General features: G+C 39.3%; 1 protein-coding gene across 3 annotated transcripts in view; it reads right to left on the reverse strand.

The window, feature by feature from the left end:
• Positions 1 to 27,142, reverse strand: part of BICD1 (BICD cargo adaptor 1) — a 196,842-nt gene that overhangs the window by 99,945 nt on the left and 69,755 nt on the right. For all 3 annotated transcript variants that reach the window (XM_060165194.1, XM_060165196.1, XM_060165195.1), the window contains exon 2: positions 11,509 to 11,721. In XM_060165194.1, coding sequence (XP_060021177.1) covers positions 11,509 to 11,721 — 213 coding nt within the window. The remainder of the gene's footprint in view (positions 1 to 11,508; positions 11,722 to 27,142) is intronic.

A 27,142-nucleotide genomic window follows, 5' to 3' on the forward strand; every position in this document is an offset into this window, starting at 1 on the left:
TGTTAGATTAAGCTATAAATTCCCTTAGGAGAATTAAATACCTGAACAGAATCTTAATCAGGCTAGATCTGCCAACCAGGATGTTCTTTCGAAAGAGGTCAAGATGTAACAAAAGATTAAAATTGTCCACTAAGCATTCTAGCAGAAATGCTGATTGTGCATTACTCTTCCTTCCACCCAGTCCGCACAGGGAGCAAAATCTGAGCTTCGGGTAGGAGAAAAAGTTTGAAACTGAATCAAGCTATTTTTAGTCCAAGAATCAATGTGTATAAAATGGATTGTGCACAGATCTTTATTTTTATGTTCCAAGAGGTAGAAAGCTGGTGTTTGACCCTAATTCACAAGATAGGAAAGAGAAGGGAGGAAGGGGAGGTAGGAGGAAGAAAGAAGGAAGGGCAGGAGTAAGGGAGAGGAAAGGAAAGAAATCCATATATATTATATATATTCCATATATATAAAATCCATATATAAATGATATATGCACCAAGTATATACCACACATTTTAAAAAGTAGTCTGTCTTTTGCTGCTTATTATTTTAAAATGATGAATGATAACTGATAAAAATTACCTTTAATAAAAAAAGTAAAGAAACTACACATGAATACTTTAAAAACAGATTTTTATTTTTTAACCTATGTCAGCTCCAGAACTGCCATTTCTGCATCCTGCCCCAAGCAAAGCTCTCTTACCATTTCTAACTTTAGCTCGACCTTCCCTGCAGTTTCCCGTTAATTCTCCATTTGGCACTAGTTTAGTGACTGGCTATTACACAGGAAGTTGATGCAACTGTCATATCAGGCCAGAAGTTTATGCCCCTTCTCATTGTCTAAGGCAGAGAGTCACAAATGAAAATGGTACTATTTTGAAGCTGTGTCCAAATGCTGTCCAACATCTGGATGTTGGAAACATTTACATATACTTTCATTTTTGAAGTTTTCCCCAGAATGTTTGGGATTATGGAGATGCAGGTCCTTATCGCCTGCCCAAAATAAGCTCAGAAAGGCTAAAGATATTTCTGACTAAGATCAACTGACGTTTTGAGAGCTATTCAAAAGCTGTTGTATTATTTCTCATTGACAAATACAACCACCAAACTTTCCAAATCATAGGAAAAAAAGTACTTCCAACCCTTAAAAAGAGAAATTAAATGTATACACTCCTTACAAGGCATGCATTTTAATCAATATTCACTGACTCTATGAGCATGTGGGATTATAGCAGGCATGGTGATTTTACAGATTTGTATAATGTACTCCTCAATTAATGGAAAGCTGATTCTCCCTTGGGGACACTGTCCCCTGCAACTCTCTCAAGTACAGGCCTGGAGGTGAGATGGGTGCTCCGCTTTGCTGCTTTCAGAGCATTCACCCTCTTCTTCCTCCACCCTTAAAATTCCTCTGCTTTAAATCTCATGGCATCACGAGATTTTTTTTTTTTTTTTGCGGTAGGCGGGCCTCTCACTGTTGTGGCCTCTCCCGTTGCGGAGCACAGGCTCCGGATGCGCAGGCTCAGCGGCCATGGCTCACGGGCCTAGCCGCTCCGCGGCACGTGGGATCTTCCCGGACTGGGGCACGAACCCGTGTCCCCTGCATCGGCAGGTGGACTCTCAACCACTGCGCCACCAGGGAATACCGAGATTTTTTGTTTTTACTTAGTAAATGTACATTAAAACAAAACAAATTAACAGTAACTTCCTACGGGGACAAGGTAGCAGCAGGGTAGGCATAGACACTGCATACTACCCACTACTCAGCACTGTTACTGTCACTTAGTAAACTCCAACTCATTCCCCTTTATTTCTCTAAGACTTCAGCTCCTGGTTCACTGCCAATGTCTCCAGAACTCCTGGTCTCAATTTCTGGCATTCTTAATATGCACAAAGGTGATCTCAATTCCTGGAATTCCTCTTGAGGGACCTTCACCTGCTTCAGCCGCTCATTCCTAGGATCATACCTTAGTGACTCACTCTTCTAAGTGATTATCTCACCACTTCTCTCTCCTCAAATCCCCAACACCTCCCCCATCTTCCCTGTAAGCTGCTGGCCTTGCTTCCTTCAGTGAGAAAACCGAAGCAACCTGAAGAGGACTTGCAAAGACTGTCCGCATTCACATCTGCCAGCGTACCACATCTGCATCCACAAACTCCACTTTTCCTGGGTATCTACCGTAGAGAAATGAACACTTACGTTCATATAAAAATAAAAATGTACATGAATGTATATAGCAGCTCTATTTGTAACTGCCAAAATCTGAAAATAACCCAAATGTTCTTCAATAGGTGAATTGATTAAAAAAAACCAAAACTGTAGTATATCCATACAGTGGTATTTGACAATAAAAAGGAAGAAACAACTGACGTGCAACAACTTAGATGAATCTCAGAGGCATTATGCTGAGGGACAGGACCCACTCTCAAAGGTTAAATACTGTATGGTTCCATCTACACTACATTCCTGAAAAGACACAACTATAGTGATAGAAACCAGATGACTATCAGAGACTGGGGTGGGGAAGGCTATCAAAGGAGTAGCACAGCACAGGGGGAGGTTTTGGGGATGATGCAATTTCTGCATCACAATTGTGGTTACATGAATCTCTGTTTGTTAAAATTCACAGAACTATACGCACATACATTAAAAAAATTCTATGAGCCTGTAATTTTAAACTAATCCTACAAACAAACCCATTAATGTAAATTATTTTTCCCAAAGGCACAATCAAATCACAATGATTCAAAGGTGAATTGTTTGTATATTGTTAAACTGCTTTCAAATTCCTTTATGATGTTAATAGGGGTGTTTGTTTACTGCAGCTCAGCAAGTGTTAGAAAGAACTTTTTGACAAAAAAGCTCTCTCCAGTTGAATCAATAAACAAATAAGCAGGCACTAACACGGTTAAGAGCAGGGACTCTGGAGTCAGATTGCCTGGTTTAGGACACCAGCCTGACTGCTTGCTGGACAAGTTGTCAGCCTCTCTGCCTCATCTGTAAAGGGGGGATAGAAACAGTACATGCCTCGTAAATTTAAGAGAATTAGATGAGATAATGAATGTAAGATGCTGAGTGTTGTGCTTGGCACATGATAAGCTCTCATAAATGTTAGCTATGATATTATGGTTAGTTATTTAAACCAATTAAAAGAGTGATAATTCTTCACTGTTTGACACTTTGCATCATTCCAGGGAGGTGTGAGGTCCATTCCCAACAAGTAGAAACTGGGACGTACCAGGGAAATAACTTTGCAGCTATAGCCAAGCCATGCCTTTACAGAACAGGAAAATCATCATTCAGCTGGAAGTGTCAATTTCATTCAGCTATGTGTAAACACAGCTCTCAATGACCAATCATTCAACCAGAAACCTCAGAGAATATAAGAAAAGCTTTTTTATTATTGGATGACTTAATTAAATAGTTTAACCTCTCCCCATCAGTAAGCACATTCGATGTTGTACTGAGAAATAACGCAGTGACCCTTTTGAGAACCAGCCAGGTACGAAAGGCTATTTACACTGATAGTAAGAACACCCAGACAGCTCTCCTCTTTCAGCCTACTGGCTTTTAAACATGTGTTGTTTCTTCTTTTGGTGTCAGGGTGTCAGCCATTACTTCTTTTTTTAAAAAAATAATTAATTAATTAAGTTTTGGCTGTGTTGGGTCTTCATTTCTGTGCGTGGGCTTTCTCCAGTTGCGGCGAGCGGGGGGCCACTCTTCATCGCGGTGCACGGGCCTCTCACTGTCGCGGCGTCGCTTGCTGCGGAGCATGGGCTCCAGACGCGCAGGCTCAGTAGTTGTGGCTCACGGGCCCAGCCGCTCCGCGGCATGTGGGATCTTCCCAGACCAGGGCTCGAACCCGTGTCCCCTGCATTGGCAGGCAGATTCTCAACCACTGCGCCACCAGGGAAGCCCCAGCCATTACTTCTTGCTACTGTCAGAAGGTGCTGGGGCCTTCTGACAGTAGACCCCAATACATCTTTCTAAATTTATTGTTTTTGTCTTGCTGTGTAAGAATAAGTCCGATTACAAACTGTGAAACAATAAATAACACTAACATAGTCCTCTACTTCTTGTAAAGCACTTTCATGAAAAATATTTTCTCCTCATACAAATCATGAGGAGTAGGAGAGGCGTTATTATAATGTTTATATGGAAAATGAGAAGTTTAATCACAGAACTAGTAAAATGGTCAAGTTAGGACCTGAACTCAGATATCCTGATTTCTAATTCCACACTATTACCAAACCACCTATTTATGCAGTAGAAGCAATTTGATTTTTAAAGAGTGGCTGAAGGACTCTCCTTAAATAAAGTGACTATGTGCTGGTGGCTGAGGTCCATGGCATCTAATCTGACCGTTTAGATGTTTTTTGCTTAGTCACAGCAGGTACCACCTATCTGTAGTTTTAACGAGAGACTAAGATGAGTGTAATTTACTGTACGAAATGTTATATGTTGTCTTAGTCCATTTGAGCTGCTATAACAATAACACCATAGGCGGGACGGCTTAAACAGACATTTATTTCTCATAGCTCTGGAGACTAAGAAGTCTAAGATCGAGGCACCGGCAGATTCAGTGTCAGGTGAAGGCCCACTTCCTGGTTCATAGATGGCCAACTTCTTGCTGTGTCTTCACATAGTGGAAGGGGTAAGGGAGCTCTCTGCGGTGTCTTTTATAGGGTCTCATTCATGAGGGCTCCACTCTCATGACCTAATCACCCCCAAAGGCCCCACCTCCAAACACCATCACTTTGGGGATTAGGTTTCAACATATGAATGTTGGGGGACACAAACATTCAATCTATAGTATATGTTGTCTAAAACACAGCAATCCCACTACTGGGCACATACCCTGAGAAAACCAAAATTCAAAAAGAGTCATGTACCAAAATGTTCATTGCAGCTCTATTTACAATAGCCCGGAGATGGAAACAACCTAAGTGCCCATCATCGGATGAATGGATAAAGAAGATGTGGCACATATATACAAATGGAATATTACTCAGCCATAAAAAGTAACGAAATTGAGCTATTTGTAATGAGATGGATGGACCTAGAGTCTGTCATACAGAGTGAAGTAAGTCAGAAAGAGAAAGACAAATACCGTATGCTAACACATATATATGGAATTTAAGAAAAAAAAATGTTATGAAGAACCTAGGGGTAAGACAGGAATAAAGACACAGACCTACTGGAGAACAGACTTGAGGATATGGGGAGGGGGAAGGGTGAGCTGTGACAGGGCGAGAGAGAGGCATGGACATATATACACTAACAAACGTAAGGTAAATAGCTAGTGGGAAGCAGCCGCATGGCACAGGGATATCGGCTCAGTGCTTTGTGACCGTCTGGAGGGGTGGGATAGGGAGGGTGGGAGGGAGGGAGATGCAAGAGGGAAGAGATATGGGAACATACGTATATGTATAACTGATTCACTTTGTTATAAAGCAGAAACTAACACACCACTGTAAAGCAATTATACCCCAATAAAGATGTTAAAAAAAAAAGATTTAAAACACAGCTCACTATCTCCACAGATACTAAAGAGTAGAAGGAAATAGTTTCTGAACACATTTAGTTGTTTTAACATTGAAAACAACCACTCCTTGTTGACTTTTTGTTCACTGATGCTTCCAAGCACCCAAGCATCTGGCTCACAGCAAGCACTGAAGAGACCTCTGTTGAATGAATGAATGAATGTATGACTGCAAAGTGGAAAATCCAAAAAGATGAAAACCCTAAGATGAGAAACTCAAACCCTTCATCCAACAGTTCACGTTTTCAAAAATTTCCAATGGGGTAAAGACAGTCAACAGTCTGTTTTTAAAAAGCAGACATTTTTAAGAGACACTGGATCTCAGTCTAAGAAGGTAATAAACAGGATGCTGAGGCATCCTGAAACCATGTCACATGAGGAAGTGCTAATTGATCTAGATATGTTTAATCTGAAAAAGAGAAGACAAGATAGTCCTTTCCAAATATTTGAAGCTGTTGGGCATGGGCTAAAATTGTCAAGTGGAATAGAAAACCAAAAAAACGTATTCTCTGTAGATCCAGAGGCTAGGAATATGGCCTGTTGGTGAAAATTACAGGGAGTCAATTTTCACTGAACAAAAAAGGGCAGTTTAACAATTAGAGCTGCCAAGCAACAGGATGGGCAGCCTTGGGAGGGATCTGGAAGACAAGGAATGAACAGTAATTTAACATCTCCTTTGTGCACGGCATTTGACATAGGACCCGTACATTAGTATTACCATCTCCATGTCGGAAGTGAGGAAAGTGACACTTACAGAACAAATGTAACTTGTCCAATATCACACAGTTGGTAAGTGGCACAGGTGGAATTCAAACCAGAGGTAGCTAACTCCTAAAGTATGTTATTTCTGTTCAGTTCAACTCAACAAACATTCTTTTTTTAATGTCTTCTTTTGACCAGGCACTGTGCTGAGTCCTGGGGATACCAAGATAAATGACAGACAAAAGACAGTCCCTTCCTTGGAAGGACTCATAGTTTACCATCTCCATAGTGATGGAAGTGTCTGGGTAAAGGCTACATGGCCATTCCAGGTTACTGGAGAAAGAATTATTGATCTGGGAGTAGGCTTTACCAAATAATCACTAGGTGCCTTCATGGCCTAAAAGTTTATAGATGTGGCTATAATCGATTCCTGAAAATTGAGCTGGTGGATTATAAAGTTTGGTTGTATATTCCAATGAGGGAAAAAAAATGGAGCTTCAAATGTGATAAAGATCATATGGATTAAGCAGCTTTTGAAATATAAAATGGCCATATCTTAATAAAATGTTGCCAACTAGTTAGAAATTTAGCTGTTGTACTAAAGCTTCATGTATTGTGCCAGAAATTTCATTAACTTGAGGAAAGATTCAGAAGAGGGAGCCATGTGCTCTTGGTAGTTACAGTGACATGGCTGTACAGTGAAATTCAGGATATCTTCTAGTATTTTAGACCTATAGGTTGAGATAAAAAAATGAAATTCAAACTTGTTTACTCAATATGTGCTTAGGCACTACAGCAATCGATCTGCTCTCATTTAGCTTTCACCGAAATGATGCTGGTCAAGGTCACCCAAGGATTCCCCCCTTCCCATCCCCTGCCTGTTACTAGATCTGTAAGATTAACACCTAACTTGTTTAAGATTAACTCCGATTCGGTTCTTTGATTGGGTGACATTTTTTCTTTATACTCCCTGTACTTAAAAATCTTATTTAAAGCAGTTTACCATTAGGAACACATATACAATAAGGCTGATGAAAATGTTTAAAAATGAGAATTATATGAAAAATCTAAGTTAGGTTTTATAGTGACACATAGTGCTGGAGGTTTTTAACAACCAAAGCAATAATAAAAACATACTATAGGGCTTCCCTGGTGGCGCAGTGGTTGAGAGTCCGCCTGCCGATGCAGGGGACACGGGTTCGTGCCCCGGTCCGGGAAGATCCCACATGCCGCGAAGTGTCTGGGCCCGTGAGCCATGGCCGCTGAGCCTGCGCATCCGGAGCCTGTGCTCCGCAACGGGAGAGGCCACAACAGTGAGAGGCCCATGTAGCGCAAAAAAAAAAAAAAAAAAAAAAAAACTATAATTCCTACCACCTGATTCATATCTCAACAGAAAGAATTTTCAAGGCAATAAATTCAAAGAGGTATTTACCTAATGTTTCTTTAACCTAAGAATATGGATCTACATAATAAATGATAATTTCAACAATAGCTCTATGGCGGATGCAGAAAGTTATTAATGATAACAGTTTATGTTTATTGTGTATTTACTATATACTAATCTTTGACAAATACCGTGAGTATAATTCTAAAACTTTTAGCAGTGCTGAGACTAGAATATTGATTTTCTAATTCAGAAATGTTTCCATTTTTTCCACTATACTGTCCTATACATACCATATATGGAAAAGAAGTTGGCTGTGGAATTAAATACACACATATGTGTGTGCAAATATGAGTGTAAAGCTTCCATAACACACACAGCACATATACACACACAGGCACCTTTGCCAGTACCAATGATCCTACTGAAATTAGAGATTAGTCCTTTTAGTAAATAAAAATAATTCCATTAATTTAATTATTAAAGTCACACAGGGACTTCCCTGGCAGTCCAGTGGTTAAGACTCAGCACTTCCAATGCAGGGGGCACGGGTCAGCTCCTGGACAGGGGAACAAAGATCCCATATGCTGTGGGGTGCGGCCAAAAAGAAAAAAAAAATTCACACAGCATCTGTCAAGCTGATGATTTACTATGCTTTTTATTGGTTATCCTTGTCTATTTCTCATGGTCCATCAGGTCATGATTTTTGTTTCATCATCTCTCTTCCAGTCACTATGCACCAATCAATACCCAGAAGACAAACAAAACTAAGCCTACGATAAAAACAAATCTGGGATTTGAACTTAACACCAGCCATCAAAAGTCTGTATCAACACACAAAGAAATAGAATTTATTCCTTTTCTCCTTTTACAAATGTCCTCAGCCCTACATGCTAATAATAATTTTATTAGCGACATTAAAACAATGTCTGCATGAAAAACAGCAGGGCTCTGGGATATAGTAATACCACTCACTAGCTTTCAGCCCATCAGAAAGAATATTAACAGATAAATTGTTGGCACGCTTAGAAGACCAGGAAACTGACCACCTGTTTGTTTTTTTCTTTTAGTTATTGACAAATCCAAATGGCTAAACTGCCTTGAGCTGTTTTAGATTTTAAAAATACATAAATTTGGACGTAACAAGTTATTCTCTTACGGCAAATCAACTACTGAAAACGCATAGAAATCGAAGAATTATAACCAAGTGATCATCCAGCAATTCCCCAAATTGTGAGCCTTATGATACCGCCATGCCCAGCTTTAAGCCAGGCAAAGAAGTTTAAATTAGTGGTTCTTAAAGTGTGGTCTCTACCTGCTGTGAACTTGTTAGAAATGCAAATTCTTGGGTTCCACCTAGTACACTGAATCAGAATTTTAGGGGGCCCAAGACTAGTGTTTTTGTTTTTGTTTTTTTTTCTTTTTTTTTTTTCGGTACGTGGGCCTCTCACTGTTGCGGCCTCTCCCGTTGTGGAGCACAGGCTCCGGATGTGCAGGCTCAGCGGCCATGGTTCACGGGCCCAGCCGCTCCGCGGCACGCGGGATCATCCCGGACCAGGGCACGAACCCGTGTCCCCTGCATCGGCAGGCGGACTCTCAACCACTGCGCCACCAGGGAAGCCCCAAGACTAGTGTTTTGATGAGTTCTCTAGGTGATTCTGGTGCTCACTAAAATTTGAGAACTGATCTGAATGAAGGGCTTCTCAGCATTTTGTTTCCTTTGCGGCCTCAGTTTATTCCTAACTTGCATCCTCATTCTTAATAATCAACTCCTGCCACTTATCATAAATCTACTCATTGGAAACTGCACTCAAGCATGGCCTATGTAAGTGAGGATGTTCCATCAATCTCCACTGTCTTGCCCCAAGAGGAAAACATCTGTGGTACCCTTTCCTCAACCTTTGCTGTTCTTTCTTCAGCTGCAGCTGCCGCGCACAGTGGGGCTGTGTAGCTTTCAGAGGATCCATCAAGACTGCTTGACTCATTGATTGCAGTCCTTATACACAAACCACCTGCATGTGGGTGCCCATGGCCCTCAGGCTGCCCATATCACAGCCTCTCTGCCAACTTGCCACGTGAACCTGCTGCCCATGGCTGCTGAGGTCTCTGCCTGTGGATGTTCTGGGCTTTGCTTAATCCAAGAAGGTGGCCTATGGCACTATATGACCTTGAGTCCACTTGGAGGAGGAGGTCTGGTACTCCAAAGGATAAGCAAGTGATGGTGAAGACCCAGCACATACAGATGCATCAAATGAAGAACTGGAGATGGGCTCTGTTTTTTAACAATCATTTGCAGTGGAGGGAAATGAGGCAGGGCATCCTGAAAACTCTCATGTTCTTTTTGGTACCCAACACTAAATTCCCCTTGGTTGGCTCCTTTCTTTGTCTCCAGAGTCGTATTTCTATATCTGGGGCATGTGCAAAGACAATGAACTAGGTAAAGCAGAAACCTTACTGTCAATATTCACTGAGTTCATGGTAATATGGACACAGGCAAATGTAAATTATTGATTAAATTCCAGTAAATTTTGGACAACTTATATGTTATAATAATGAAACTTTATTTCTAATATGTCACTAATGTCGAGAGAAAGGTATCAGTGGATTACTTTGGTTATATTTCACAATATCAAACAATTTTTTCATCTGACCTTTTTCTATTATCAAAATGCTCAGTTAGGGACTTCCCTGGTGGCACAATGGTTAAGAGTCCATCTGCCAATGCAGGGGACATAGGTTTGATCTCTGGTCTGGGAAGATCCCACATGCCGCGGAGCAACTAAGCCCATGCGCCACAACTAATGAGCCTGAGCTCTAGAGCCCGCGAGCCACAACTGCTGAGCCCATGAGCCACAATTACTGAAGCCCGCGTGCCTAGAGGCCATGCTCCGCAACAAGAGAAGCCACCGCAATGAGAAGCCCGCGCCCCACAACGAAGAGTAGCCCCCGCTCACTGCAACTAGAGAAAGCCTGCGTGCAGCAACAAGACCCAACGCAGCCAAAAATAAATTTTAAAAAAACCAAAAAAAAAACGCTCAGTTAATGAGCCCACTTGGTAGTGGACCCGGTATTTGTTTGTCAACCTCCACTGCACTGGTGTAGGAATCAGAGGAAATCTGCACCTCTTCTATAGCTTTCTTAATCAAAAACTGGAGTGAACGACTTAATATGAAGTTTTCAAAAATGCTCTTAAAAGGGTTTGGTGGATGAAGCTGCTTTTGGCTATTTCTGTCCCCAACATTACCTCCTTCCTCCAGCACAGAATGACTCTGCCACTCTAAAACCATCTGGCATATGACGCTGCTACGTGCAAAGCTGAAGGGGAAGAGTGAGTCCAGGGAGGGCCCGGGGACTGAAGAAGGCTCCTAACCTGATTCATACCAGCTATAATTTGCTGCTTGTCTACAGCCAGAAGAAGAGTTTATGGTTCTGCATCACCAGACTCTAAGACCCCTCAGAACACTCCCCCAGGATCTCTCTCCCCAGTGAGGAGTCTAACACCACATTCATTTTGAATTAGTGCTGACACCGATCACAACAGCCAACCGTTCCTCTCCACATTGTATTGAAACAGGTAAAAGGGAGGAAGTGACCTTAGGGTCACTGTATTTTTTAAACACCTCTGCAGAAATAGCAAGGCCAATTCCTAAGTACTCAATAAATAGACTTTAATTCTTAACGAACAATAAGAGAGAGAAAAGCTCATCTCAGAACAAGCTGTCATTTCACTAAAAAAGCAGAAAAATTGCTAGCATTGGCATCAAGTGCTTCTTGTTTAATACAGCTCCTCTGATTAGAGAAAAAGTTTTATTCCTCTCTCCTAGGAAGAATTTCATCTTAGTTCTCTCTCCCACAGCTCTCTCAAAGGGAATATGTTTGTTGTTTGTTTACCTCCTTCAGATCCTGCACGACGGCTGTGAGCCTCTCATTTTCTGCCTGCACGTTGGCCACCACAGCCCGGCTCTGTTTCAGTTCGTTCTGCATCTCCAAGATCTTCCCCAGATAGTAAGCTTCCTTCGATGCTGACTCCTGCAGAAGTGTTTCCTCCCGAGTCTCTCCATCCTCAGCAACCTTACGGTGGATAGAGAAGGACTGCCCAAATGCCTGCAGAGGATTTGGAAAGAAAAAGAGCACACAGTGAAATGCACCACTGCACTATTCAACAGACTTGGGAACATGATTTGTTTTACTTTGTGTAAAAGAAAAGGTATTCTGCAAGACTTCCAGAAGCAAAAAGTACATAGTTCATCTAACAGGCTAGCAGCTCTCATTGACACTTGAAATAATTCAAATTCAATTAAGGAGAAAGAAAAATATTAAGTATTTTGCTAATATATATATATATATATATATATATAAAACAGGTTAAAACTTGAAAAACATTGCTGCTTGTTTTATGTTACCATTTTTTAGACAAATCTTTTTAAGGAATAGACAGTTCAGTGCTAATGAGACCTTCAAAATTCATATTCTCATTTTCATTCCAGAAAAAATCCCAAAAGAAATTTTCAAGAAAGAAAATAGTTTCATTAGCTTTCTAATACATTAGTGGTAAGAATATACCAATAATGAACAATGCCCTTAAGAGAGAAAAATCACCAAACAGCTTTCAAACTGCCTGGTACCACAAAAAGACATTCAAATGCAATCAATGTATAAGAAAACATATCTGTGGAAAAAGAGATATGGAAAAATAAGCCAGAAAGTAATGAAATTGGTAAGCTATGGGGGGTGAGTGGGAATGGGGTAGAAAGAATGAGGGAATGAAACACTATACAAGGGATCACATTTCATAGGAGTCACACTTTTCTGAGAATGCCTTTTCATATCGCTCTGACTCTTAAAACTACAGTAAGGTTTCACATACCTCCCAAATAAATAATAATGAAAATCAGCCTCTATGTATCCAGGTACCCAAATGGAACACAAATAGTAACAAATGAATCCAGCTGTACCGCAAATGAAGAACAGGACCACACTGAAAGGTTGAGAAGAAAAGATCTAAACTGATTGGGGAAATCAGTATTTTTGCTATACACAGTAAAGCTAAAAACAAAAAGAACTGTACCTAAACACTATAGTATAGTTAGTAAATTTGTTTCTCACAGGGATTATGGACTCACAATTCTGAAACTTCTTTACATGTATACTAGGGCTGAGGAAATAAGTAAATATATTATGGATAATGAAAGACAGGTTTCTCCCTCTTGGAGAAAGGCATTACAAATAAGGAAAGGGAGAAGTCTAGAAGGAAACTAGTGGTACTGGGTTGTAATTAGAATTATCAGGATAGTCTTTAATAGGGAGATAGGTCGATAGATGGAGAGAGAAAGGTGCTTGTGTGTGTGTGTGTGTGTGTGTGTGTGTGTGTGTGTGTGTGTGTGTGTGTGTGTGTACAGATTTCCTAGCTCTGTCAGCAAACTCTGTGGCCAAATTTTGTTTCTAAATATCAATCTCCAGTTAAAAGAACTAGGGCTCTTGGAAGAAATGATGGAGTCTCTCACTGGAGCAAAACGAACTTGGTGCGTCATGTGGTGCCAAAGAGTAAGTAACAAAATGCTTTTAAAAAAATGATGTGGGGCTTCCCTGGTGGCGCAGTGGTTGAGAGTCCGCCTGCCGATGCAGGGGACACGGGTTCATGCCCCGGTCCGGGAGGACCCCACATGCCAAGGAGCGGCTGGGCCCGTGAGCCATGGCCACTGATCCTGCGCATCCGGAGCCTGTGCTCCTCAACGGGAGAGGCCACAACAGTGAGAGGCCCGCATACCGCAAAAAAAAAAAAAAAAAAAAAATGAGAGCCTACATGAAGGGGCTCCCAAGGGCTAAATATGGGATAATTTGGGGAAACAAAATAGTTATAGTAATGAATTATAATCCATAGAATAAAATAAATATTCATGAGCCCACATTGATATAATAACTGAATAAATAAGAGAAGGAATAGCTCTTCTTTACAGTAGGATTCAAATCATTTAATTCTAATAGAAATCAAATACATCAGCATTACTTGACATCAGCATATTACTTGGCAAACACCAAGTAATAATAGTTGCAGGTAAAGATTATCAGTGGAATATAAAATAATAGGCAAAAACTATGATGAGAAACAGGATATTTGCATAGTCTTAAAGCATGTCCTCCCAAGATATTTATTAATTCCAATGGGAAAAATAGTAACTGATCAGTGGAGTACCCTGGCAGACCTTAACTAAGTGACCAAAAGTTAGCTCAGCAGCAACAAGAAATACTAACATCGTGTACCCTCTGGTATAACACACTGAGGGGAGAACAGAGTCACTTCTGTGGTATTTCTGCCAAAAATGAGTAGGCCAATTCTTACTATAAGAAAACATCAAGGAAACCCAAACGGGCACATTCTACAAAATTATTGGCCAGGACTCTTCGAAAGTATTAAGGTCAGGAGAAATAGAGGAAGACTCCTCCAGACTAGATGAGACTAAGAAAATATGACAATTAAATGCAGAATGGGATCCTGGATTGGACCCTGACCTGAAAAAAAGACTTTAGGACAATTGGCAAAACTGAAATACATTCTTTTTTTTCTTTTTTGTTTTAAGCAGAGGTCTTCTTAGAAGCCCATATGATTTAAGTTTATTTTTTAATTTATTTATGGCTGTGTTGGGTCTTCGTTTCTGTGCGAGGGCTTTCTCTAGTTGTGGCAAGCGGTGGCCACTCTTCATCGCGGTGTGCGGGCCTCTCACTATCGCGGCCTCTCTTGTTGCGGAGCACAGGCTCCGGACGCGCAGGCTCAGTAGTTGTGGCTCACAGGCCTAGTTGCTCTGCGGCATGTGGGATCTTCCCGGACCAGGGCTCGAACCCATGTCCCCTGCATTGGCAGGCAGATTTCTCAACCACTGCGCCACCAGGGAAGCCCCCTTCTTCTTTTTTTTTGATGTGGACCATTTTTAAAGTCTTTATTGAATTTGTTACAATATGGCTCCCTGCATTGGAAGGCGAAGTCTTAACCACTGGACCACCAGGGAAGTCCCGAAATACATTCTTTATATTGGATAATAATATTGTAGCAATGTCAGTTTCTGGTTTCCATAACTGTACTATGGTTATGTAAGATGTTAACATCTGGGGAAGCTGTGTAAAGGGTACATGAAATTCAGTGTAGTATTTTTGCAACTTTTTCTATGTCTAGAGTTATTTCAAAATAAAAAGTTAGGTAAATAAATGTAGTCTTTGCCCTCAAGAATTTGATAGGTTTGATAAAATACGGGCACATACAATTATAAAGAACATGTGTACTTGAACACCAAAGGGTCACTATTCAATTAGAAGTGCTATGGCTTTATGATGTGATATACATTTTAAAATTTTAAGTGTCATAAAATGATGCTTCTGGACTATGTACAGGTCATAAAGAAACAAGGCTGGAATTAACCTCTGAAACTCAGTTTCACATTTGTTACAAACTTGAAGGCAGAAAAGGTTTGGGTTAATCATTAAAAGAGACATCATAAAGTTATGATTTAGTGATTTTAAAGACAATCTGGTATTCATCTCCAAATTATACTACAGAAACAGAAAATTAAAAAATAACCTGCAAGCCTATGTCTCAATAAACTATCTTCCTTAGAATCTCTACATGGATCAAAATCAACAGATGATTCCTAAACATCAACTGAGAAAGAAATATTTCAGTATTGATGTTCATCTATTCAGAGCAGAATACTCTTGGTGTTTGGCTTGCTCAGTCTCAGGACAGAAAGAAATTCTTATTTGAGTAGCCAAGCTTCTACATGTGATAATAAGCATATAGATTTATGAACAGATGAAAAATTGTCTTTGGAAGTGATGTTTACCTTGCTTTTCTATCAGTGATGATCAGATTCTGTGAGGTCAATTCTGAATTCATTACCCATTAAAAAATCTTTGGAGGGGAGACATCTGGCAGCACATCTCCCCACGGTGACCTGGTTACGTCTTCAGTAGACCCTCACACTGGCAAAGGAACCCTGACTATCATACTTAAGTATTGGTAAAATTTCAAATTAGCATGAACTGTGTGTCAAGCACGTCAACTTGCTTCTTTTTCACAACTACTTTCCCACATCTATGTAACAGAAAACTTTCACAGGGCCATTTTCTTAACTCTGCCTAAGTAAGATCAACAGACTTAGGCAACCTATGGTTCTCACATTATTCTCAGCACAGAGGCAATGCTCTCTTGGTGGCTAAAACAACCCCTAATGTCTTAATAGCAAGTGAATTTATCTTTCCACCCTTGATGTAAAGTTTTAAGAATTGTACTCTGGATCCTGCACCAAAGGAAATAAAAAATTTTAGACATATACACAGAATAGATCTTCAAAGTAGAGTCAAGAATTGAAATTGAAAAAATAAACATTTTGATGAATCCTTAATTCATATTTATTGTAGCTCAGAAAACTTAACTGAACATGGGGGTTTCCAAAGTTAGTCATTATTATTATTTTGTTTGTTTGTTTTTTGCGGTACATGGGCCTCTCACCATTGCGGCCTCTCCCGTTGCGGAGCACAGGCTCCGGACGTGCAGGCTCAGTGGTAATGGCTCACGGGCCCAGCCGCTCCGCGTCATGTGGGATCTTCCCGGGCCAGGGCACGAACCCATGTCCCCTGCATCAGCAGGCGGACTCTCAACCACTGTGCCACCAGGGAAGCCCCTAGTCATTATTTTTATGAGGAACATGGCCCTTCACTGGACCTGATTTGAAAGTATGCAAGGTTATCCAAGGACATTTACCATGGTGCTTTTTTTTTTTTTTTTTTACTTGAAATAGAAAAATAATACCAATCCAGCACAGGCTACAGATGCCCCATGATCTGCATTTGCAAATCCGCTAAGAACTAACACTACAGAAAATATCTGCATTTTAGAAAGGGAGGGTGAAGGAGAAAAAACTCCTTCTTTACCCAATTCCTAATTGTTGGTAACTGGAATTGGGCATGACAGCCAACTGACAACTATCATTTGGCTAATTGTTGAAGCTGATTTACCAGACCTGTCTGGCTCTGCCGGGTACCTCCCTCCTCCACCACCATTCCAAGTATCTCCTAACAAAGCTGGACTCAAGAGACGAGAGACAATCTTTTCCAAGGCTATTGAAGCTGCACACTTGGCAGAAATCACAAAACTAGCTTTGCTGTCTATTTATAGGCAAACCTAGGGCAGTCATGCTTCTAGTTATATTTTGTTCAGATAGCAAATTCCTTTTAGGCACTGCAGTCATTTCATGAATAGTTTTATTTGAAATTAATTGAGGTAAACTGACATTTCTATACAATTTTAGAATGTATTATGATTTCTATCATGTGTGTAGCTATAATTGCACAATTATCACCTTTAATATAGTCCATCACAATGTATCACAGTTGCTTTCAGTCACATGCTAGTGTAAGTTCATTTAGCTATATAATAAGTACCTTGCTTTCTCATTCTACTCATAGGACTTCTTTTTTTGTTTTGTTTTACGGTACGTGGGCCTCTCACTGTTGTGGCCTCTCCCGTTGCGGAACACAGGCTCTGGATGCGCAGGCTCAGAGGCCATGGCTCACGGGCCTAGCCGCTCCTTGGCATGTGGGATCTTCCCGGACCGGGGCACGAACCCGTGTCCCCTGCATCGGCAGGCGGACTCTCAACCACTGCACCACCAGGGAAGCCCCGCAGGACTTTTAATCCCAAGAAAATTGGTATTTTTTTACCTTCATGTTCAGGAAAATATATTAACTGTTAAGTGGAATTTTCATGCTTATTATCCTTCACAATATGAAAGACAAAAGTTCGGCTAGTATATTTAATAATATCAAATTATCTTTAAAATATGATCCTTGGTTACAGAATCTTCATTCTTTCATCTTAAAAATTGTGACAACAGTATACTAGGTCACTCGAGGACATTAGACAAAACATTCTTATTTGAAATACTAAAATTTATTCATTCGTTTGTTCATTCACTCAGTAAGTACTTACAGAGAACTGTAACAGGCGCTGCTTTAGACACTGAGGATTTAGCAATATTCTAGAAAAAAATCTCTGCCTTTGGGAGCATTCTAGTGGAACATAAATCAGTAAGCATGCAGCATAATGTTGGAAAAGTTCTAAAAAGAAAATGAAATCCAGAGTAAGAGTATAAAACAGCACTGCCCAATAGAACTTTCTGCAATGATGCATCTGTATTGTCCAGTACGGTAACCATTGTCCACGTGTGGCTAATGAGCTTTTGAAATGGGGCAATATGACCAAAGAATTAAATTTTTAATTTTATGTAATCTAATCAATGTTAATTGTCACATATCTAGTGGCCTCCATGTTGGACAGTGCAGGGATAGTCAGGCAGGTGTGGACAGAGGGAGCCTCATTTAGAGAGGACGATCAGAGAAGGGGGTGACCTTTGAGTAGAGACCCGAACAAAGGAGGAGGTGAGCCAGAACCTGGCCTTTCCCCAGAGGAGCAAAGCTAAACTGAAGTGTTGCTAAGCAAGAATTACAGCATAGCCACGGCGTGTCTTTAAAGACTTATCTGAGGCAGTTCCTTAAAGTCTCCACTATAGCACTAAGAGCTGAGTGCTCCAGGGAATATTTAGACATAATTTAACTTGGAGGAAGGAAAGGATTGTCAAACGGCCTATCACTAAAACCCATCCTCCCCAAGGAGCTACTTTATCTTCTTTGAACATATAATAAAAATCATTTGACCAACTGTATTTCTGTTGCCTCAGCTGCCAGGAAATTCAGCGTTAAATGCTCTGTAGCAATGAACTAAAATAACTTAAGTTTCTGGTATAACTATCTCCTGTTTTCTCTACACTCTTGAGGTGTATTTACCCCCACTGTATTGGTTTCTTTTGTTTTAATCTGCTTCAAATACTTTTGGAGTAGAAAGGATATAAGTTATAATCCCATCAATGGTTTAAATGATGTTTAATTACCATTTGTTTTAAATTAAGTCTTAAGGAAAGTCCAAGTTAAAGAATGAAGTTTGAGAGTTTAAGAGGACTAAAAGCTCTACTAAGGATTCATTCTTATTCTGAGGAAAACAGTAAGCCCAAAGGACCTCATAAAGCACACACACACAAAAATAGGAATAAACTAGCTAAACTTGTTTGAACTGCCTAAGAAACATTTCCCAAACCACTATATTCCAGCAGCAAAGTGTCTTAGAGGGTATGGTCCAATTAGAAAAGAAGGGATCATTGTAAGTGAGACAATCGAAAAGTAACCAGCTGGGAGAAATCCATTTCCATGACTCACATGGCTCAAACCTTATTAGGAGCCATAAGGTTTCCCTGACAGAATGAAGCCTGATCCTTGAAAGGCACAGGTACTCATAAGAGGCAAAAGAGGTTAAAGACATTGGCTCCTGAGCTGGACCAACTCTGCCACTTACTCATTGTATGACAATGAAGAAGTTACTTAACATTCGTGCCTCAGTGTTCTCATCTGTAAAATGAGGATAATAATTTCTATCTGATAGTGTTGTTGTGAGGATTAGAGAAAATCTGTGTATCACTTGGAGCAGTTCTTGGTACAAATACAGTAAGTTCACTGTAAGTATTGGCTATTAATTGTAGGAAAAAGGTGAGCTTTGGAATCAAATGTATTTGGGTTTAAATCTGCCTCCTCTGCAATCTTTGGCAAGGTTTTGAATTTCTATGTCTCAGTTACCAAATGTGGAAAATGCATAATAATGTCTACCTTAAAAAAATAAAAACAGACTAGGTCTAAAAGGTAAGGATATCAGATAAGAGGTATAAATAAAATCCACAGTAAATGCTTATTAATATCGGTCCCCACCCTCTCTCCCCACCCAACACTGACAGGCGGCTGCGTCCCTGTGTGAAGGTTCTCCCAGGCCTGTGCATGACTCAGCAGGCCGTTCACCTCTCCATGGAGAGCAGCTCCCCACACATTTCTGAAATACTGAACCTCTTACCAGAAAGGGAACTCTGATGTATCATTTTTCTTATTAAGCCATTAAAAATGTAAAAAGACAAAACACAGAAATTTCTCAAGGCATAGGCCCTAAGGTTGATTTTATCAAAGAATTCCATTTTATCTTCTCTTGGTGAGAATTTTCAACTCTTTCTTTCTTAACTTCCCCCATTTTTTTTCTGGCTTTTTTAACCTAACTCCTACCCAGTTAATTCCATCCATCTGGGAAACATAGGTTATTTCATTACCAATTTTTGATTTTCATTTTTCATTCTGTAAACCATTTTTCATTTATCACAAAAATTAAAAACATGCATTTTTAGCTTGATGTGACTGACCATAGGTTTTTCTAAACATCTACCACATATCCTTAACTGATTTAATCATCATATTACAGGGCTACAAGGCATCATTCTAATAAATAACATACCATATTTTCTATACTTCTTAACTAAATATTCTATGATTGGTTTAATGCCCCTGATTTTTCCAAATGTAATACCTAATAGCCTATCATTCAAATATATATTTACTTAAAGCCTGGATTTTTTTCTATCCTTGATGGTTCATAATTGGTACCTTCCGTCTTGCTTAACAAACTCCTTTTTCAACTGTTCAGAGATTTTTCTAAATTTTGTTGTTATATATTGAATATACACAAGAGAAAATTTATAACAAAATATAAGCACAAAAAATAACATCAAAATGAATTTCTGTAGTTTAAGAAATAGACCATGACCCATTAGCCTCAAAAGCTTCTGTCTACCCATCCTATCTCCCTCGCTACACCCCAACCTCCCCAAGTAAGCGCTATCCTAAATTTTGTATTTACCATTTTCCTGCTTTTCTTTATAGTTTACCATATATGTATGAATTTGTAAATAACATTATTTAATATGGTTTATTTTTTATATTTGTATAATGGAATCATTCCATAGGCATTCTTTTGCAATTTGCTTTTTTTTTTTTTTCAAATTTGCAATTAAGTCCTATTTACTTAAGTATTAAAATAAACCATAAAACAAATTCTAAAGGAATGATAGTACATACATCAACTTTCAATGGTAGCTGCTTATTAAAACTGAGCGTCTGAGGGTGTATTCCAATTTCATCCTCTTCAAATTGTGCAGCTCAGATAAATGTTTATTTTACTGAAAATATTTGCAAAATTACAATATAAATACAAGATTATATTAAGATAGGTTCACTATATATAATGTATTCTTATCCACAAATATAAAATGAATGCAGTAAATATAGTATACTTTTGATGAATTGTTAGTACTGCAATTTGCTTTTTAAACTCAACTTTAAATTTCTACAATTTATCCATTTTGATTAGTGTAGCTATCGTTCATCTATTTTCATTGTTATAAAGTAGTCTTCTGAATAAATATATACCCCATTTTAATAATCCATTCTCCTAACAAGGGATGATTGGATCCACTGCATCCAGTTTTTTGCACATCTCCCTGGCTAGTACTTCTCAAAATACATTTTGTGAAGAAACAGTTTTATGTCCAATCCTTGGTGGACTAACACTTTTGCAAAATACAATAAAAATGGGTTACTGTAAGCATACGCCTACAACATGACCCAGCCATTTCATTCCATATAGATTTGTACACAAATGTTCACAGCTTTATTTGTAATAGTCAAAACTGAAAACAACTGAAATGTCCATCAACAGGTGAATAGATAAAAAAAAAAAGTGGTATATTCATACAATGGAATACTACTCAGAAATAAAAAGGAATCTACTGTTGATACATGCAACATGGTTGAATCATAAAATAATTATGCTGAGCAAAATAAGCCAGACGAGTACATACTGTAAGATTCCATTTATGTGAAATTCTAGACAATAAAACTTATCTACAGTGACAGAAAGCAGATGAGTGGTTACCCAGGAGAGGGTGTGTGTGTGTGTGTGTGTGTGTGTGTGTGTGTGTGTGTGTGTGTGTGTGTGTGTGTGTGTGTGTGTGTCTGTGGGGAGCTTGAGGAAGCGGTATGGAGGCGAAAAAGGAAGGATTACGATGGGGCACAAAAACATTTTAGGCACTGATGGATAAGTTCATTATTTTGGTCATGATAATAATTTCACAAATTATACTTATGTCAAAATTCATCAAATTGTACACTTTAAATATGTGCAGTTTGTTGTATGTCAATTATATTTTAATAAAACCATGTAAATAGTAAATTACTAGAAAAATATTAGAAGAAAAGCACAAAATATAAGCCCCAATGATTTTTAAAGACTTTTTTTGGAGCAGTTTTAGGTACACAGCAAAATTGAGAGGAAAGTACAGAGATTTCCCATATACTCCCTGCCCACACACATGCATAGCCTCCCCCAACAGAGAGGTACTTTTGCTACAATTGATGAACCTACATTGACACATCATAATCACTCAAACTCCAGTTTACATTAGGGTTCACTCTTGGTGTGGTACATTCTGTGGATTTGGACATAGCCATAATGACATGTATCTACCATTATAGTATCATATGGAGTAGTTTCACGGCCCTAAAAACTCTCTGTGCTCTACCTATTCATTCCCACCCTCCAATCCCCCTGCCAACTACTGACTTTTTCACGGTCTCCAGAACTTTGCCTCTTCCAAAATGTCATATAGTTGGAATCATACAGTATGGAGCCTTCTCAGATTGGCTTCTTTCATCTAGTAATATGCATTTAAGGTTCCTCCATGTCTTTTCTTGGCTTGATCTCTCACTTACTTTTAGCACTGAATAATATTCCATTGTCTGGATGTACCACAGTTTAGTCGTCCATTCACCTTATTGAAGGACATCCTTGGTTGCTTCCAAGTTTTGGCAGTTATGAACAAAGCTGCTATAAATATCCATATGCAGGTTTTTGTGTGGATATAAGTTTTCAACTCCTTTGGGTAAATGCCAAGGATCATGATTAATGGATCATATGGTAAGAGTATGTTTAGTTTTGTAAGACACCACCAAACTGTCTTCCAAAATAGCTTTAGCATTTTGCATTCCCACCAGCAATGAACGAGAGTTCATGTTGCTCCGTATCCTTACCAGAATCCAATTATCCAATTTTTTATTATTAGATTTAACAGACAGAAAATTATATTTCAATAAATTTAACCAGAACAAACGTAACATAGGGGTAAAAAAGGATTACAAAAACTGTACCATTATTCACTGAACATGTGATTAATATAAACTACATCCTGACGAAGACCTGTAGGAAATAATGTGCAAACCAGTGCTAGTCCCCAGATACACTTTGAATAGCACTATCCTCAGTCACATGTGTAAGAGTTTCCCTAGCAGTGCTTCTCAGCTCTAGGGGCCATTAGAATCACCTGGGAAGTTTTTAAAAACAAAGACACACAGACTCCAACTCCAAATATTCTGAGTTAACTAATTTGGGACAGAGATTCTCAAACATTCTTGGTTCAAGATCCACTTGATGTCTCAAAACTTTCTTAATGGCATTCCTAGGACAAAAGAAATACCAAACAATTCCATTTTCTAAATAGTTAGTTCCAAACAACTTACTAAGTCTTTATGTCCAAATGATGTACTAGCTGTCTGAAAAACTAATGTGCAAAAATTGAAAGAAAAAATATTTTAATTTCATTCTTAAATAACCACAATTACTTACGAATGGGATAGGTGCACCTGTTAGGCTCTGTACAACTTCTCAAACCCTGCCATTTTCATTTCCTGTTCCACATTGATTTTCCTATGGTTTCCTATCTGCTTTTTATTAGAGCAACCACTGAAAAATCTAGCTTTGCAAAATATTGCATAATAGAAAAGAGTGGAGCAAGTCTAACAAGGAAACTGTGAACTGAACTATCTTGAGTTAGTAGTTCACACAGTGTCCAGCAGATGCCAAGTATCACAGTGTTCCCTCGAATATGCAAAATACCCCACGGTCCTCTGTGGGTTTGTGGTGGTGCCCCTGAGCACCTACGCATACAACTTGGTAACCACATGTCTGGGATAAGGCCTATTTCTGACATGCTCATTTTTAGATTCTAACATAAGGAAGGGTTGAGAACCACTGCCCTAAGGTGTGGGCCAGGAGCTGAATGACTAGGCTATAGATCACACACAGCTTCAACACTTCCTGACAAGACTGCAGGGTTCTCCAAAGTGGCTGCCCTGATTCACACTGCCACCAACAGTGTCTAAGAGTTCCTGTTGTTCCACATTCTTACTTGACTTTTTGACTTTAAAGTTTTTCCCACTCTGGGGAGTGGGAAATAGTATCCTCTGGTGGTTTTAATTTGCATTTTCCTGATTATTAATGAAGCTAAGCATTTTCATATTTTTATTGACCATTCACATTTCTATTTCTGTGTAATTTCTATTAAAGGCTTTTTTCATTTTTCTACAGAGTGCTTTTCACCCCCTTTAATAATTTGTCAGCTATATGCATGGCAAATATCTCCCTCTAGTATTTATGTCCTGATTTTTCACTCATTTTACAGTATCTTTTGATGAAGTGGGGTCTCACTGTCTGAAGGATGATTTCCTGTTTCCTCATTATTTGTCAGTTATATGTAAGTCAAATACTTTCTCCCAGTTCATGGCTTCTGCCTCTCCCAACTCTTTTAGTGATGTCTTTTGATGAAGTAATGTCCTTGATTTTAAGGTAGTCCAATGACCAATCTCTTGCTTTCTGGCTAGCACTTTTTGTGTCTCATGTAATACCCTTCTCTCCTCTAAAGTCGTAAAACTATTCTATATTTTCTCCCATAAGTGTAAACGTTTTGCCTTTCATGTTTATGTCTCTTAATCCACCTGAAATTGACTTCTGTGTATGAAATGAAGTCCAGATCTACTTTATTTTCTATATGAAGAATCAATTTCCCTGGCACCATTTAATGAACTGCCCGCCCCTCCTTTACATTGATGTCAAGTGCCAAGTTAGCCGTAAATCATACTGACATAACTGTGCCTGTTTCTAGGCTATCCCATAATGCTCCATTGATATTCATAAGGTATTGAGGTGAGGAACAGTCCCCTGAGAAAGAAGGGGTACCTTGCATCAACTAAACCTTATTCATTAAGTTATTTAAACCTTGAAATATCTGCATCAAACTGGATGCTGCTTCTAAAGTACACTAACGGCAATCTATTAAATGAAAACACCATACTTCCTAGAAAAGGAGCAAATCCATACTGATTTTGAAATTTAGTCAGTGAATACATAAAACCTAGGGTTTTTTCCTTTTTGTAAGTAATGTATGTGATTATTAAAGAGAATACAGTTAATACCAAAAAGCAGAAAAAGAAAAAAAATTACCCACTGCACCCCACCTCCACAATGTAGGCAAGTTCAGGACATCCAAATCTTTGCCCACCATTGCCTACCAGGCCCTTGAGGTCCTGAACACTTGTTCTGACTCATCAGGGTTTGGGCCTCAAGCTAGGATCTGGTCTTCTACCCTCATGAATTTGGCTCAACCAAAAGGAATGCATTTGCCCAGGCTGGCAGCCACCCATGTTCCCTCTCCCTTGGCCCTCTTGGTGTTCCGAGTTTTTCTTTTTTTGCCAGAGTGAGACATACCCTAAGAAATCTTGGGATCAAAAGTGTGGGACAGGGCTTCCCTGGTGGCACAGTGGTTAAGAATCCGCCTGCCAATGCAGGGGACACGGGTTCGAGCCCTGGTCCAGGAAGATATCACATGCCGTGGAGCAACTAAGCCCATGCGCCACAGCTACTGAGCCTGTGCTCTACAGCCCGTGAGCCACAACTACTGAGCCTGTGTGCCACAACTACTGAAGCCCATGCGCCTAAAGCCCGTACTCTGCAAGAAGAGAAGCCACCGCAATGAGAAGCCCACACACCGCAACAAAGAGTAGCCCACACTCGCCACAACTAGAGAAAGCCCGCACACAGCAACGAAGACCCAACGCAGCCAAAAATAAATAAATAAATACATTTATTTAAAAAAAAAAAAGTGTGGGACAGCCACTGTCCCCCAGCTGTTGTTTTTGGTCAATCTTATTTCTGATTGTTCATCTTAGCCTCCTTTGGATAGGTTAGAAGCTAGTCTCTTACTACAACAGCCACCAAGCAAACTACAGAGACATTAAAATCAGCAAAAGGAAAAATATATGTGCTCAGCAAGCGATCTCAAAAGAGACTGTCAAGCAGAACATGTCTGTCCAGAAGCAAAGCTCAAATGCACACATTTTATGAGTATAATAACCACAAAGAAATTCTTCAACATTTCTTATAGATTCTGGGTTTTTTTTTTTTTTTGGATTCTGGTGTTTTGAACAAAACATGTATAAAATATAGGTAAATTGTTTTTCTGCATCTTGTCCAATGACTGTTTTTGCATTAAAATGTAGATAAAAGGCAATTACTTCTAAGTCATCATAAATTATATTCTGGGTTCGCAAGTATAACAACAATAAATTTCACATTCCTTTTCCCAATTAAAAATCAAACCTATCTCCAGTGAAAAAAAAATTTTTTTCTAACTTTCCCTCCCTTCCTTTCTTCCTTTCCACCAGCCTTCCTTCCAACAAACATTCATTGAGTGTCTATGCATTTAGGTACCAAATCTCTGGAATGTCAAGACCTCATTATACTGTATGAAGAAATCTGGTGGTTTTATTTTTATGCAAGTCTATCCCTTTAAAAGATGACTTGTGAAGGCATTCATACAATTCATCTCAAAAAAATGAACTGAAATCAGCTCAGGCAGTGACCTCACTACAATCCCCCTAGATAAGAGGGATCCCCAGGAAATTATTCCAGTTCAGGGCTCAGAAAAGGAAAGCCTTGTTTCAGAAGAAAGAACTGTAGAAAGAAGCTTTTCATTCAGGGAAAGGGTTATTTCACACTATTCCAGGAGAATAAGTACAGTAGGCTTTTTGAAACCTAAAGAATGTAATGTGGGAACATTTCTGATCTTGCAAAAAGCAGTATTGACCTGGACTTATCAATATGACCTGGATTTTCTTAAAACTTAGTTGTGACTAGGATGGAAGAGAAAAGATCAAGTGACTTTTATTTCTAATCAAGTAAGAAAAGAAAAACGTTTCTTGGACATGTTTCCTTTGCTCTGTACGTGGACACAGTTCTTATTGGTTACCAAAGTGAATGAAACATATGTTTTGAATGTGTCTTCTCCCCATGTAAAGCAATGTGATCTTTCACTTGAATTTTTAAAAATTGCGTCAGCCTATTAAAGACTCAAATATAAGACATGACACCATAAAACTCCAAGAAGAGGACACACAGGCAAAACATTCTCTGACATAAATCGTATCAATGTTTTCTTAGGTCAATCTCCTAAGGCAGTAGAAATAAAAGCAAAAATAACAAATGGGACATAATCCAACTTATAAGCTTTTGCACAGTAAAGGAAACCATAAACGAAGTGAAAAGTCAGCCTACAGACTGGGAGAAAATGGTTGCCAAGAATGCGACAGACAGATGTCGAAAACAAGATGGCGGAGTAGAAGGACGTGCTCTCACTCCCTCCTGTGAGAACACCAGAATCACAACTAGCTGCTGAACAATAATCAACAGGAAGACACTGGAACTCACCAAAAAAGATACTTCACA

The sequence above is a fragment of the Lagenorhynchus albirostris genome, chromosome 11 (genome assembly GCF_949774975.1).
Source record: "Lagenorhynchus albirostris chromosome 11, mLagAlb1.1, whole genome shotgun sequence".
In the NCBI taxonomy this organism is placed as follows: domain Eukaryota; kingdom Metazoa; phylum Chordata; class Mammalia; order Artiodactyla; family Delphinidae; genus Lagenorhynchus; species Lagenorhynchus albirostris.